This window comes from Nothoprocta perdicaria, unplaced genomic scaffold (assembly GCF_003342845.1).
Source record: "Nothoprocta perdicaria isolate Ctin4 unplaced genomic scaffold, notPer1 scaffold_59, whole genome shotgun sequence".
Lineage (NCBI taxonomy): Eukaryota > Metazoa > Chordata > Aves > Tinamiformes > Tinamidae > Nothoprocta > Nothoprocta perdicaria.
The window spans coordinates 3,997,102-4,011,390 of NW_020455854.1; the positions used below are offsets into that span (position 1 = coordinate 3,997,102).

The window sequence follows — 14,289 nt, forward strand, 5'->3', positions numbered from 1 at the left end:
GAAACAGGCTGCCCAGGGAGGTTGTGGAGTCTCCTTCTCTGGAGGTCTTCAAAACCCACCTGGATGGCACCCTGTGCCACATGCTCTGGGTGTCCTTGCTGGAGCAGGAAGGATGAACTGGATGATCTCTAGAGGTCCCTTCCAACCTTAACCATTCTGTGATTCTGTGACCTATAGATTCTACAATCTAATGATTATCTACAAATAGTGACTTCCAAGCAATTAGCTTCCTGAKTGCTGGGTGTGCTGCTCATTTGATCCTGTAGTTCAGCCAGAATATGCATCTAATTTGGAACTAATTCCCTTGTTCCTCATTAGATTGTTGTTGGCCCATTTTCCCGAGGGCCATCTGATTAGCAACCCTGCTGACCAGCATATTGACTGCTCTCTCCAAGCCTGAGGTCCTCCGGAGCACTGCACAGACTGCSATGCTCAGCTTGTCCATTTTTCAATAATCCATTCCTAAATTCTTATCTGAACTTACTTGGCTGAGTTGGTATTAAAAACACCACAAACTCGTCTTCAAGTACTGCTGATGTTACTCTTACCACATCAATGAGAATACTAGTCAATTATGCAGAAATAGATAAGCAAATATCTTTCATCGTTGGTAAATTCAGATATTTAAGTTTTTAAACACTAAACACATAAAATCGCATCTTATGTACTTGTTTTATATGAAAAAATCAACGTTCAGCTTTAACTGCATTGCTGTCTTGAGAATCTGATCTTTAGAAAACTCTTATTCCTAMCGTTTCACTAAAAAAAGAAAAAAAAAGGGCAAACAGAAAACAACAACAAAAGAACAACGAACCAACCAACCAAAAATCCCAAACACAACCACCCTTGATAAAGGCAGGGAGGAATGAGTTAGCTGGTCACTAGATGTCTCTACTCCTCCGCTCTAGTTTAGCGCATGGCTGCAGCTGCTGGGGAAATATCTGAATCTAAACCCCAGAAGTTGCATCAGTTTCATTTCTAGGAGACTTCTTACTSTATTTACTCCTGATAACTTCTTTCAAAAGAAAGAAAGGATCATATGTAATACTCTTATTTTAAAACTTAAACAGAGTTTACATGGTTATTGATATTTTAAGAAATTTCAATAAAAGTCAGTGTTGATTTTCAAATAAGGTGTGGATCCGATAAATATGATGTCTCAATCTGTTTTCTCTTCAGGTGATTAATTCTGTCATCTTTAAATAAAGTAATACCATGCAATTTACTTATTGGTTATATATCTTAAAAACAGTATCACAACAGCAAAACAAAATAACCCATCACTAACAAGACAATATATCCTAAATAATCCTAAAGATCCTAAATAAATRTATCTTAAGTTATTAATAAAACCAATATGTAAATATCTCAGCTAACAGTTCACCTAGGGTGTCAAACTGTAGACTGTGTTACTGTCTACAATCTACACAAAATTCTTTTTCGTCTTCTAATTCTCTGGAGAAAAAAAGTGATTCTTAGAAAATGTGGATTACAGGTGGCTAAAGCAAACCAAATATATAGGTCCAGAAAGGTTGTGTATGAAAACTTAAGCTTATCCTAAACTGCCAAGAGAGTAAGTACAGCTTTAACTGAAAAAAAAAAAAAAAAAAAAAAAAAAAAAAAAAAAAAAAAAAAAAAAAAAAAAAAAAAAAAAAAAAAAAAATCCAAGCTTATTATTGACAGTAATGGCTTGGAAGTTAAAACCCATCCTAAACTGATGTTTAGGAATGCACAAAGTCTTTTGATTTTTACCTTCAAATCATCCAAGCTGGAAGGCAGCGGTCCTGGTTTCCTGCTGGGAGTGTTACTGTTCTGTCGGGGTGAGCTGGCGACTGGTGCTGGCGTGCTGCTGTTCAGTGCAGTCAGTGGTGTGTTCCCATTGCTACTCTGCTTATCGTTCAGTGTCCTTTGAGCGATTACACAAGAAAGATAAAAATGTCAGTGCTAAATATATTATATGTTCATTCAAGTAGCTGTAATTCCAATTTTAGTGTCTATGGCAAATTAATACTTAACATAAAACAGCATTAAGTATTTTCAGTTCAACAGAAAAGGGGAAAAAATAAGTGGAGAATGCTATGTTGGTATTTTATTTGCTCTTCTGTTATACCTTTCTGTTTTACTTTGGTAAAAAAAACAATCTAACAATCTGCATCTACCCTATCTATATGCCAGATGTGCTAATTAATTTACTTAATACAGAATAAGGACTAATCTGAAGACAGTTTTCTCTGAAGATACCTGTATGATGATCTGTATTCTTATAATAAGTATTTCATATAAGGATCTCAAAATAATCACAAAAGATTTAAAAAAAAAAAAAAAAGCCACCACGGACAGTAGGTACCATAAACCAGCTCTCTTCTTTGTTCACTTGATTTAGGCAGAAACATTTCTGAAATGTCAGTAAATGGAACATAAGAAGCGTGGGTTAGCAGGCAGAGGCATCTCCAGTCCAAATGTTAGCACACAGGGTAATTACCAATACAAGCACAGATGGTGTCTTTTACTTTTCTAGCATCCCTTGCTGAGGAGAAATAACTCAGTTTAGAAAACTCATTTTAAAAATCCAGTTAAAAAACAGTTGAATTTAGAACTGTGTAACTATGGCCTGCAACACTGCGAGTACTTCTAGGAAAAGATGGAGGGGTTTAGGTGGTAAGCATGAAACTGGAGACAAGAGTCTCAACTTTTCAGTCTGCTGCAGGCTGCTGTTAATTCTTCAAAGGTTTCCTTCTCTGAACCCTTGTACCTATACATCAGAAAGTACTGTTCTCATTTAAAAGCACTAAGGATCAGTACTGATAAGGTGCTCACATGTTAGAAATGTAGGACAATGTGAACAATATATGAATTTTACCTAGTTTAAAATGACAGTTTCTTTCCTTTTGAAATATTAAAAAAGTGCAGTCTGTGAAACTAATATAAAAAACAAAAAATACCCACCAAAGCAGTAAGTCTTTTTGTAAAAGCGAGTGTCTTTACATTCCTATTCTGCTCTGCTTATTTGTATCATATTTGTGTGAAAACAGTGTCAAAATCTTATAGCTTTTGCATAGATCCTTGTTTCAAATATGCATCTAGTTGAAAAAAATGCATCTGGCAGGTAGGAGGTTCAACTGTTGTGTTAAACTAAAAATAACTCAGTCCAGTTATAAGCTTATATCAGACATATATCAGGAGTCTTTCAAAAAGTGTAGAACTTCATCACTTCTGTAGTTACACAATGTAAATAATACCACAGTGATGCACATTGCCATTTAAATCTTCACAGATTCTATCTTTCATGATATGTGAGAAACACTGGTATTTCTAAAGCACGAAGCTTGCACAGCTAACATATACTTTTTTCAAAGGACACTTCCCAAGAAAACATTAGCAAAGCCTTACATACTTCAGCGGTGCAGGCAGAATTGTCTGGTAGTTGTAGTGTTGTTGCTGCTGGCTCAGGATCTGCAGCTGCAAAAACAGTTGCTGTTGCTGTAGCAAACGAGCATAGTTGGAGTCCATCTGTGGTTCATTCTTCTCACCTTTCTGATCAGGTGGAATATATTGATGATACTTCAGTTTCTTCACCCTTGGCTTGGGTTCTTTGCATTTCTTGCTTCGATGTTTATCATTTGGATTCTTTGGGTGGGTTTGCTATTTATGGATGGAAAAGGTTGGGGGAAAAAAAGGTAACAGACATCTCATTTACATGCAGCTATATAGTATACTAACATAAAATGTACAGGAATATGTTGTAAAGAAAAGCTACAATGTAATGTTGCTGAAACACTTTTCAGGAGAATGTCCTGCAAGATACTTGAATACACTCCACCTACTCTCTGCGCAAGAATGGGTGATCAGAAATCAGTTGTATTTTGTTAATAGATGGCAAAAATGAAACTAAGGGATTCTGCAGGTCCCCGCCTGTCACTGCAAAGGGACATTCTTTTTTAACAAGTAAGTTCAAAGCCACTCAGCACTTTGTACACGGAAAAGCAAAACACTTTATCTCTCTCTGTAAACATTTGCCAGTTAGAAGTACTTACTGGTCTGGATGAAGGTCATGACTTGTCCTGTAAATTACAGAAGTACTCTTATCAAACTATCAGCACCATCTTTATCAGCACATAAAATTCTCCTCCTTGAGGTGATTTTGAATAAAAATAATTGAAAGCAGCTGTGTAGACACATAGAGGCTATCAAAGGTATGTGTGTAGATAAAATATACATTTATTACACAGCCACTTTTGGTGGACACCTGAATGTGCCACTGAGGTTCTGCTTTTGTAGCCAGCTGGGGCAGTGCCAGTGATTGCAGCGGGTACAGACAAATCTGCATCAGAAATGGCGAGGGTGGGTGCTAGCTAGGTAAACACTGACGAGAGAGCTACAAGTGGTCTTCAGATACAAGGAGCCCGTATTGAACATCCCTCACACCAAGCGGGAGAGGTGTTTCTGATTACAGAATAAATGAATGAGGAAACAGCTGTGGAAGAGAAGCAATGCTGTTTAACTGCTGGCTATAGGTGGATTATGAATAGACTTATATCTATTAAGTTATTCCCTACACAGGACTAGATTAGACTGACTTTTATCTGTAGACTGACTTTTTTTAATCAGTAAACTTTTTTATCAGTAAACTGACTTTTATCAGTAGAAAGTAACACCTCAGTACTACAAATATCCTTATTTCTCTGCATTTTTTTTAACTTCAGTACTAATGTAATGCATAATTCAGTTTAAAAACATGTCAAATATACTGTATGGAGCTCTTAAAATAATGAATGGTTCTTATTACTGCTGATGCTGGAGAACATGACAGAGCTTTCAGTCACCAACCCAGCACATTTATCTGAACACTAATAAAAGCAGTTACTTGACTATAAACATTGTAATGCTGTTTGTGTATTTTTTCTTTAGCAGAGCACTGAAAAAGATTTAGAACAGTCCTGAGTTGCTGTTATTGYACCTACCTTTACTAATGTGGGCCCAGGTTTTGCTGCTGAGACTGTATTTGTAGTTAGGGTGGTTGCAGTAGTGGAACGTGTAACGTGCTGCTCGATTGCAGGTGGAGTTTTGAGGAATTCAGGAACTGGAGAGGTTAAAGGTGGGTACTAGTATAAAAAAAAAAAAAATTAAGAACATTCACACCTGAGGATTCACAAAATCATTGTGAAAGAATACAACAACTTACAGTCGTTTTACATTCACAAAAAAAATATAAAATCGTTAAAAAAAGAGCTTCAGAAAAAAACTCTATGATTATAAAATTCTTCTGGAACTGACAGCTGTCCAAGTACCTTTGCTGCTGACATAAGGAAAAGCAAACGCTTTCTCATCAAGCTAGTTAGTCGGACTTACAGGAACAGGCTCTGCCCAAATATGTTTCTTCTCTCTGCAGCGCTAACTGGAACTCTCTACTAGTCTCCACCTTCTCGTTTTTGCTAAAGTCCATGATTATTAATCCTGATTGAAGAGAATGGTTGCATTTCCACTGCTTAAGAAAGCAATTAAATTATCTAATACAACATTTGTTGTATGAAATTAATCATTCAATACCCTTTTTCTTCAGAATGTTTCAAAACCTTGGATTGTAACTGGGATAGACATTCACTTGTCCTTATGCAATGTTTTCAGGTTTTTAATTAATGAGCTCCACTTTCCTTCAGAAGATGGTAACACACAGGATCCAACTGACACTCGGAGTGCCTTCTGCTGCCTTTCTGTTCCTGGGATGGCACTTTCCAGAACCCAGCCTGCAGGCACTTGGCCCCTGCACCTCGCTTACATTTCTGTTATGGTAGTTTCCACTTCATTGTTTCTATTGACCATTTTGCTGCATTTAACGTAGTTTGTCTCTGCCTGATCTCAGCTGTGCAGTACGTTTGTTGCTTCTTTTCCTTTACAGTGTTTCTTTCCAGAGGAATCTTTTCTGCGATCTGCCTCTATCCAGCTCTGGCAATTTTCGCTTTATCCCTAAGTCACAGCTTGCTTTGCTGATCAGACTTTTCCCCCTGCATTCTTAAAGGCAGGGAGGATCTGTAATGCGTCTGGGATTTAAAAAAAAAAAAAATCCTGAAATAGAGTCAATTGCATATATGGTAAAAACAATCTATATATTAGCAAGTAATTATCTATGTAGCTCAGCTCTCYGGGGGAAAAGCAAGTGATCCTGCATTATTCAACTGCAAGATTTAGCATGCCAAGCCTAGGCAGTGCCTCAAATGCTGCACACATGCCCGTCTTGTGCCAGTTTGCGGTGGAGGTTAAAGATAAAAATGCCTCTATTTTTACACCACCTTTTGAAGTGGTCCCTCTGCAAAGCCTCAGATATCCACATACAATTGTTATTTGCACAACAACTGGCAGGGCACTTTTGAGGGATCTATCCTTTTAAAAAGGGCACTGCCTGCTGTATTCCAAGATATTCCACCCCTGTTGCTATGAAGTTATGAACGCTTATTCTAATTATATAGCAGTGACAGGGTCATTTATTGTATTACCAGTTATTTAAGAACTTACTAGTTCTTAAATATTCTTTTCATGAAGTTCCTTCAAAAAGAAATTTTTGCTACTTAAGCTTATTTATCATGGAATYTTTTGCCTTTCATCATTCTGATGCCTATACAAATAACAGAACTTCACACATATTTCTTAGTCACGCTTTATATGCTACGAAACATCTGTATAAGGACCACACAAGGCCCTTTGAAAAGAAAAGCTACTAATATACTTCTGAATATAATCTATTAAACTCATATTGATTGAGCTTCACAGTAGTAGTCTCCTGGCCATAAAAYGAGTAACCTTTTCCTTGCATCTTAAAATGATGCAAGTACTCTTAAGAGGTGAAGTTAAAATACAAAGGATGACTGGATATATGGAAAATAGACTTTCCAAGTTTACTGCAAGTATCAGCTTAGATGCCAAGTATAATATTTAAAAACATAACAAGTAAATGATAAGTAACAAAAAGGAAGTTTTCAACTTCTTAATTTGATAACATTATAAAGTAATGCAAAGATTACTTCATACTTACTCTGAGTTACAGATATTACTATTTTTGGACCTCCTCTTCTAACTGCACATAAGCATATAGCAAGTCAACAAGCTATGGTGAATACAGTAAAGAAAGCATCATTATATTTTTTCTAACCAAGAAGAATTCTTTAGCTGTTCTGGCGAAAAAAGCTTTAATGTCTTCAGAATTATGAACAGCAATATCTAATGTGTTTAGGGTGGTTAAACACCGAACCCTTGCCMCATGCAAACCTCAGGTGCAAAGCAAGTTTCAGTTCTCCAGTCCATGTGAGCTGAAGGCTCCCAGTCAGGGTACACTGGGGTGTGGAGAAGGGAGCGCCGGGAAGAGCCTTGCCTGCCCCCTCTGCTTCCAAACCACTCGTGGCTTTTCCTCTTGTAAATTAAGAGAATAAAAGAGCAATTTCCCAGACACATCTCCAGTAAGCAATATGCAGGGCTCTTCATTTCGAAAGGAACAAGGTAAGATCTGTTCGTGCTACACAAGAGCATCTTTGCATTGTGTGTATGTACACAGAACTGGCAGAGGTGCATTATGAAATTCGTGAGCAGAAGGCTGAAGTCCCACTTAAGTGCTTTTCAAATCGGCTTCAAGTGCAGTATTATTTTGTTGTGGCAATCACGTATCTGTCTCATGCTTCTACTTGAAGAGCTTTTGGCATGCAGCATTGCTTTGAGGGTTTTGATTTAACTCTCCATTAGGAAGCAAACTCTTTACTCAGGGATTTAATTGCATGTGGCTTGTTTTCAGCTCATTCAACACAAACTGTATTTTTTCAACATGAAACCTAATGTATGTCTTAATTTGCACATCAGCTATCACTGAAATAAAAGGGATGTGCACTACTGTTTGTCCAGTATTGGTTCTGAGGATGAACTTTGCAATGCTTCCTGTCTCTTACTGCAGCAATAAGAAAAGCAATGAGAGTAATTCCAGATCCTGGTAATCCTGAAATATGGAATTGTAAAGCATCCCTGGTCATTAAAATAATTAGGATTTACAAAAGTAATATAAAGCTATTATTGTATCTGCTTTTGGGAGCAGTATCCAAAGTTTGGCAAGGCCCACTTCAGTTAACAAATTAAACTGTTTAAAGAAATTTTCTCTTTCAAAATTCATTTTTGCAAGTCTTGTTAAAAATACAGAAGTATTTCTTTCAAATCCATTTTTTCTCTCAGCAATAGAGAAGTTTAACYTTAAACCACTCCAAATTATACCTCTGTGAAGAAACTGTTCTTCAAAATCCTCATGAATTTGACTATTTCATCTATTTCCCACACTGTAAATAATTCAAGAAAATACCAAAACTTCACAGAAAACAAAAATACAGATTACTTTAGCTTAAAGAGTAAATTCTGTACCAAATGTCACCGGTGCCAGGATGCTGCTCTGTAAACTCCTCAACAGAAAATGGAGCTCCGGGCACCACCTTGCAACAACCGATGTGGTCATTTCCTATGAGGCTCTGCTCTGTTTATCCAGCAGCAAAACAGAGTATGTGCCGAGGTGACTGTGTCTGAGCCCGTACCAGCCRTACCTGTGCTGAGGCTGTGGCGCTGGGTGTCACTGGGGAGGGCGAGTCGCTCACTTTGGGCTCGCCSGGGGACGCCGTGGAGCCCTGCGACTCTTGGCTCGCTGGCTGATCTGGCGATAAGGCATCGCTGCTGTCCTCGTCAAAGGAAAAATCATCCAAAGCTTGAGGGTAATTCTCTTGTCCAACTGCTACAATGTTTACAAAGACACATGTAAAAAACTCTTTTTTAGTTAAAAAGGTTTAATCTAGGCTTTGGGGTCAGAATTAGCTACTTGCTGGAACTGATCTGATTTCAGGACAACCTAGCTACACAGTACCCAAATACTTACTGGGGCTTTGATACAATGAAAGTCAAATAGACCTGRTAAAACCATCCTTGCAAGAGGTGAAAAGGCATGTTCAGCACCTTAGCAGGGCACATGAACATATGTGACCAGGAATTAATTCATCAGAGGTGTCCGCGATTAACTTGTAAGATGTTTTTACTAAAACAACAAGTATTTTCAAGAGAAATATTGTACTCCAATTATGCAGGTCTAACAGTTTTGAAGAAAAAAAAGAGAACTTAGCACAACTATCCTGAATTAACAGGTGACAGCATTAAAGACTCAGAAAGGAGTATGTCTTCCTGGGGTGAATGTTACTCTTAAGAGTTCAATTATTATTTTCTATAATACTGGAGCGATAACAGATACAACCTGTGGCCGTCCTACTTACCTATTATCGCTTCTTTAACACTGGAGTCTACAGGGAGAATATTTTTTTCTACCAGTTCCATAGGGCCAGGCCTCTGAGCAATCTTCTCGTTTAGATCATCTGCCAACCGAGCTCTCTTCAGTTTCATCTGCGTAGCTTGTAGTGAAGGCTCTGCAAATGTCTCTGAAAGGTACCTTGATTTAAGTATTCTGCTCAAAGTTAAGTATTTCAATGACAACATGCAGATGGGCTACCAATATGGAGCTGGGTATCCAAATGAACGTTTTTAATAATTACTTAATATAAACTGATTTAATAGTAATATTAAACTGATTTGGACTGCGGTTATTTGGTATTTTCTATATTTGGCAAGATTTTAGTGCAAACAGTAATACAGCCCTATTCATTAAAAAAAGCTATTGTTTCAAATCACATCAACAACAAGAAAAATAACCAAGCACCATAAAAGCCAAGTTTACTAAGGGTTACTTATGTTTTTTTGGAAACAAACAAACAAACAAGTTGTATAAAGCTGTCAGGTTGCTTTGGAACGACCAGTAGAGGGTGAAGCACTGTGTATCGTATGCACGTACTTCATGGTACAATTGCCCTTGCAGAATAACAGTGACACGCACTGGCAAACAAATACTCAGTGGAGAATCTTTTCCCTAACAGACATCTGTCTGCTGTCATACAGCTTTAGAATACAGATTACAACAGATGCACTGTAGAAGTGGAGAAACGCAGTATTTGAACCTTTATGAATGAATCACAACAAAGTCTAAGACTCAGGCCCAGAGTTACAGGTTGCAAAAGACGTGACCTGGGTACATACCTTCGAGGATGTGCATCCTAACCAGCTCAGACCGATCCGGTCTGCTGCGAATCTTGTGCTTCAAAAAATTTTCAGTCTTTAAAGAAAAAAAATATGTTACATTAGCATCTACCAGAAAAAGCACAAAATAGATGGTTCACTGATACAGCGCTGATATGCAACCAGTATTTACAGAATATGTTKTCTTCAGATAGATGAACTTCACTGTTTGAACAGTGCCACTGGAGTTCACTTCTCTGAATTAGTCTTCCCCAAACAAGTCAGAAACAGTWGCATAGGCCAGAACTTTGCTACAAGAATACAGTACAAGTTGCATTTCAACCCATGCATTCTGTCCTTTCACTGGAAGGGGACAGACATTAGAATGTGGCCGTATTTTATCACCCACCTGCCTGATTTACAAATGATTAAAAAAACTCCTCATATATTTAATACTGATATTTTATTACAACAGATCTTCCAAGATGCAAGCATGTATGCAAGCATGGTATTAATAAATTTCAGATGTAATCAAAACGTTTATTACCACATAGAACCAACATTTTCATATATTAACAGCAAGTTTATGCATAGTGTTTACCCTGGCTCGTTCCAGACTCTTTATCTGCTCATGGAATGCAGCTGGGCTTTTCAAAGCTGTGAAGGGAAAGAAAAAGTTAACTTGACAGGGCATGATTTCCAAAGCAATATTCCAATCTATAAACTTCTGTGGGCATTTGGCACCATCTTGAAGCTGGTTTTGCATCTAGGCAGGCTTATGTGTTTGATTCACCCCAGTTATACTTGCTTAGATGATGATTATCACCCCTCTGCAGGGTATGTGCAATACTGGAGTTTACAGGATGTTCCTGTGTAACAGTTAAGCACGTTAGCACCAGGTACCCAGGCGTCCACTGAGCAAAACTGTTCCACAGCAGAGTTTTGTAAGGAAGTATTCAGAAGGCAAAAATATTATCTCATTTATTCCACTGTCTCCATCTATACTTCATCTTGCTGTTAGTAGGCAGCTAGACTGTCCATTTAAAATATTTATGCTTTTTTAATATATTGTAGGAAACCCAAAGTGAGCAGATTAGAAATGGGTTAGAAAACAGAATGTTAACACACTATGTCTCAATTCAAAGCAATTTTCAACTAAACGCAAGATCAAATAAAAAACTTCCAGAGCAACATTTTAGATAAATTGCATTCTCTTCCCTATACTGTGGTCTACTGGTATCCAGACAGAGAGGAGGTATTTGCAGAGCCTGCTGTCTACTGTAAAAAGCATTGCAGCAGCAGCAGCAACAGCAGCAAGCCCCTATGTGCTCCTCAAAAACACCAGGTAAATTTTGGGATCACAGAGTGAGGAGGGACCTGGTCTGACTGTCAATGTCAATGTCCTCTGTCCCAGACTGGGSCAGACATTTATACAGCCCTTATAGTATGGCAACGTGACCTTCCCTTGCCATGATCAACATCTGCTATTTCTTTCTGTTTAACCACAAGGAAAGCTTACGTAGTGTTAGTAACTCAGGATTTTTTGTGAGCTGAGTTTTGGCGTTAGTACATCCTAGCAGGGAGCATGTCTGTGGTTCGCTCCGTACAACGTTCACGTTCACGGAGGGAACCTCGTTCATGGAGGGAAACTCTTAGAACAGGAAAGGTGGAGGAGACATCCTGCTGTTTTACTGCTCTCTGCCACAGGGCAGTGTCTGCAGTACTGAGGGAACACAAACAGCACGTGTCAAAGAGCACTGATTACCAGAAATGCCCCTGCTCCAAATGAGCTGCGCTGTGTCTAGCAGAGGGAACCCAAAGCAAGAAGCTCCTGCACAGGGTGAAGGATCCCAGTGTCCCTCCCACAAGCACTGCCTGGTGCTGGGCCAGAGACCCCGTCCGGACCCTCAGCACGTCCGACCTGCGGGAGCTGCGAGGAGAAAGGTCCCCCTGTGCTCAGAGCAGCACTCCGAGCCTCAGGCTCAACCGGCACGGCCGGGGTGCCGCCTGCAACGGCAGCCTCTCCTCTGAGCGTAAAGATAACTCTTACTGCACTAAAAAAGCCCCAATTCTGTATTTCTCAGCAGCAGATACAAACAGCTCGGAAGGAATCTGGGCTTGTGGCAGATGCAGAAAGCTCTCCTGACACTGCAAGTGTGAAACACGCATTCAGCCCTAAAAACATGAATCTTATGGACGAAAGCTGGCAAGCGCATTGCCTAGTTACAGCCTAACATCAACATTATCTTGGGGCAGAGTCTGGAGGATGTAAAGTGGGATGAGTCATAAATATGCAATTTTCTCTCTCTGGAAGCAGAATTAACTGCAGCCAGAAAAGTCACCCTCAAGGACAAAAGTAAGCCGTTAGAATCCATGTCACAGGGTTCAAATCCCACCAGGAATCTGCATCCCAAACACAGGCATATATTCTGATAAGGTCTCAAGGGCTTTATTAACCAAAGGGTAAAAACATAGGCTCATTTATACTACAAAAGGATCCCAAGGGCTTTATCAAACTATCATTATTTTAAGAATTTTTATAGAAACATTAATCTTCATTCTACATTTTCAAACAATGCAGAGTGATATAAATTAGGAAAATAAAAGCCAGTCTTACGTGGCATGATGCCCTGGTCCACCAGCTGTTCTCGTGTCCGCCGTTGCTGTAGCCTCAGCTGAAGCACTGGAAAGAAAACAGTCGTTCGTTTGCATGTAAGCCAAGGTAGCCCAGCACGAGGAGAAACGTTTCAGAAGATGCTAAACAGCCTAAGCAATATTTTGGCTGCGAGCGTTCAGACCTGACAGTAACCTCCCAAACCCCTACCAATAAGGATCTCATGCTAATAATATAGCCAAGAGGAATTGCCTACAATCCCTATTTATGTTGTATTGTGCTGCTTTTTGGTTACTTCTGATAAGCACGCTCTATTTCACATATTCACATGCTTTTTCTAACTTATCAGCTAGGCCTCACAAAAGGTATCCCCTCCCTGYCCTGCTGGCAACATCCTCCTGATGCAGCCAGGAGCCCATTGGCCTCCTTGGCCACGAGGGCCCTGCTGCCTCATGGATAACTTGGTGTCAACCAGGACTCCCAGGTCCCTCTCTGTGGAGCTGCTCTCCAGCAGGTCGACCCCTMATCTGTGCTGGTGCCTGGGGTTCTTCCTGCCCAGGTGCAGGACCCTGCACTTGTCCTTGTTGAACCTCATGAGGTTCCTCTCTGCCCAACTCWCCAGCCTGTCCAGGTCCCTCTGGATGGCAGAACAGCCCTCCGGAGTGTCGGCCACTCCACCCAGCTTGGGATCATCCGCAAACCTGCTCAGGGTGCACTCCGTGCCCTCGTCCAGGTCACTGATGAACCGGTTGAACAGCACTGGGCCCAGTCCTGACCCCTAGGCCTAGGCCACTGGCCACAGGCCTCCAACTGGACTTGGCCCAATTTATCATGACATGTTAAATATAATGTAACAATATATACTTAACATTATTCATGCACATACCCTCTCGCTTGTCTATCAGTTTTCCATTGTACATCATCATTTCTTGGCCACCTTACAAAGCTGTTATCCTAATGGGAAATACCGCCTCCTGCTCTGAAGCACAGCTTGGTCAAGAAGGGAATATTCAAGACAAGCAGTCCTTGGGCTCCCTGATTCTCCCCTAGTGGCTCAGAGACACGGCCCGGCTGCTCCTGCCCACTGCTCCCATTGTGCTTCCCAAGGAAGCAAACAGGCGAACGCTTTGTGCAGGACATCAAACGGAAGGCAACTTCTGAAAAAGCAGCCCAAGCAAAGGCCTTTGTTTTCAAGGAACGGGCCTGTTTCCTGTCCTGCAGCACAGGAAGGATACTCCTCTGGCTAAGGCATTAAAACTGGCCTGAGTGAGGCAAACCTGAAAATGAGTGTGTTATTTTCTTATGCCGCATAAGCACTGAGAAGCTCAAAAATATTTGCTTTAAGTAATAGTGGTTTTTTTTTTTTTTTTTTTTGAGTAATGATAATTTTTCAATGATGCTAAAAGAACCAGAAGGTAACTGCAAAAATATTTTATAGGAGTCTGGAGATTTGGGTACTTGATTTTGGTGTTCCTGTTGCTCCATGTGAGTTTGGAGATGTGACCTGCAGCCCATGGCCCTGCCACGATGCCCCTTCCAGGCTGTGTGTGACTCGGGGCCAGGAGTCCCTCTGAGCTCAGGGCATCATCCCCTGCCTTTCTGCA

The 14,289-nt window shown here is 39.9% G+C and overlaps 1 protein-coding gene across 4 annotated transcripts in view; it reads right to left on the minus strand.

Moving 5' to 3' along the window:
- The window catches only part of MRTFB (myocardin related transcription factor B), a 69,432-nt gene that overhangs the window by 10,835 nt on the left and 44,308 nt on the right, over positions 1-14,289 (minus strand). For all 4 annotated transcript variants that reach the window (XM_026048953.1, XM_026048952.1, XM_026048950.1 and 1 more), the window contains 8 exons: positions 12,689-12,754; positions 10,673-10,728; positions 10,093-10,168; positions 9,279-9,440; positions 8,565-8,749; positions 4,962-5,102; positions 3,395-3,642; positions 1,753-1,906 (listed from right to left, as the gene is read on the minus strand). In XM_026048953.1, coding sequence (XP_025904738.1) covers positions 1,753-1,906; positions 3,395-3,642; positions 4,962-5,102; positions 8,565-8,749; positions 9,279-9,440; positions 10,093-10,168; positions 10,673-10,728; positions 12,689-12,754 — 1,088 coding nt within the window. The remainder of the gene's footprint in view (positions 1-1,752; positions 1,907-3,394; positions 3,643-4,961; positions 5,103-8,564; positions 8,750-9,278; positions 9,441-10,092; positions 10,169-10,672; positions 10,729-12,688; positions 12,755-14,289) is intronic.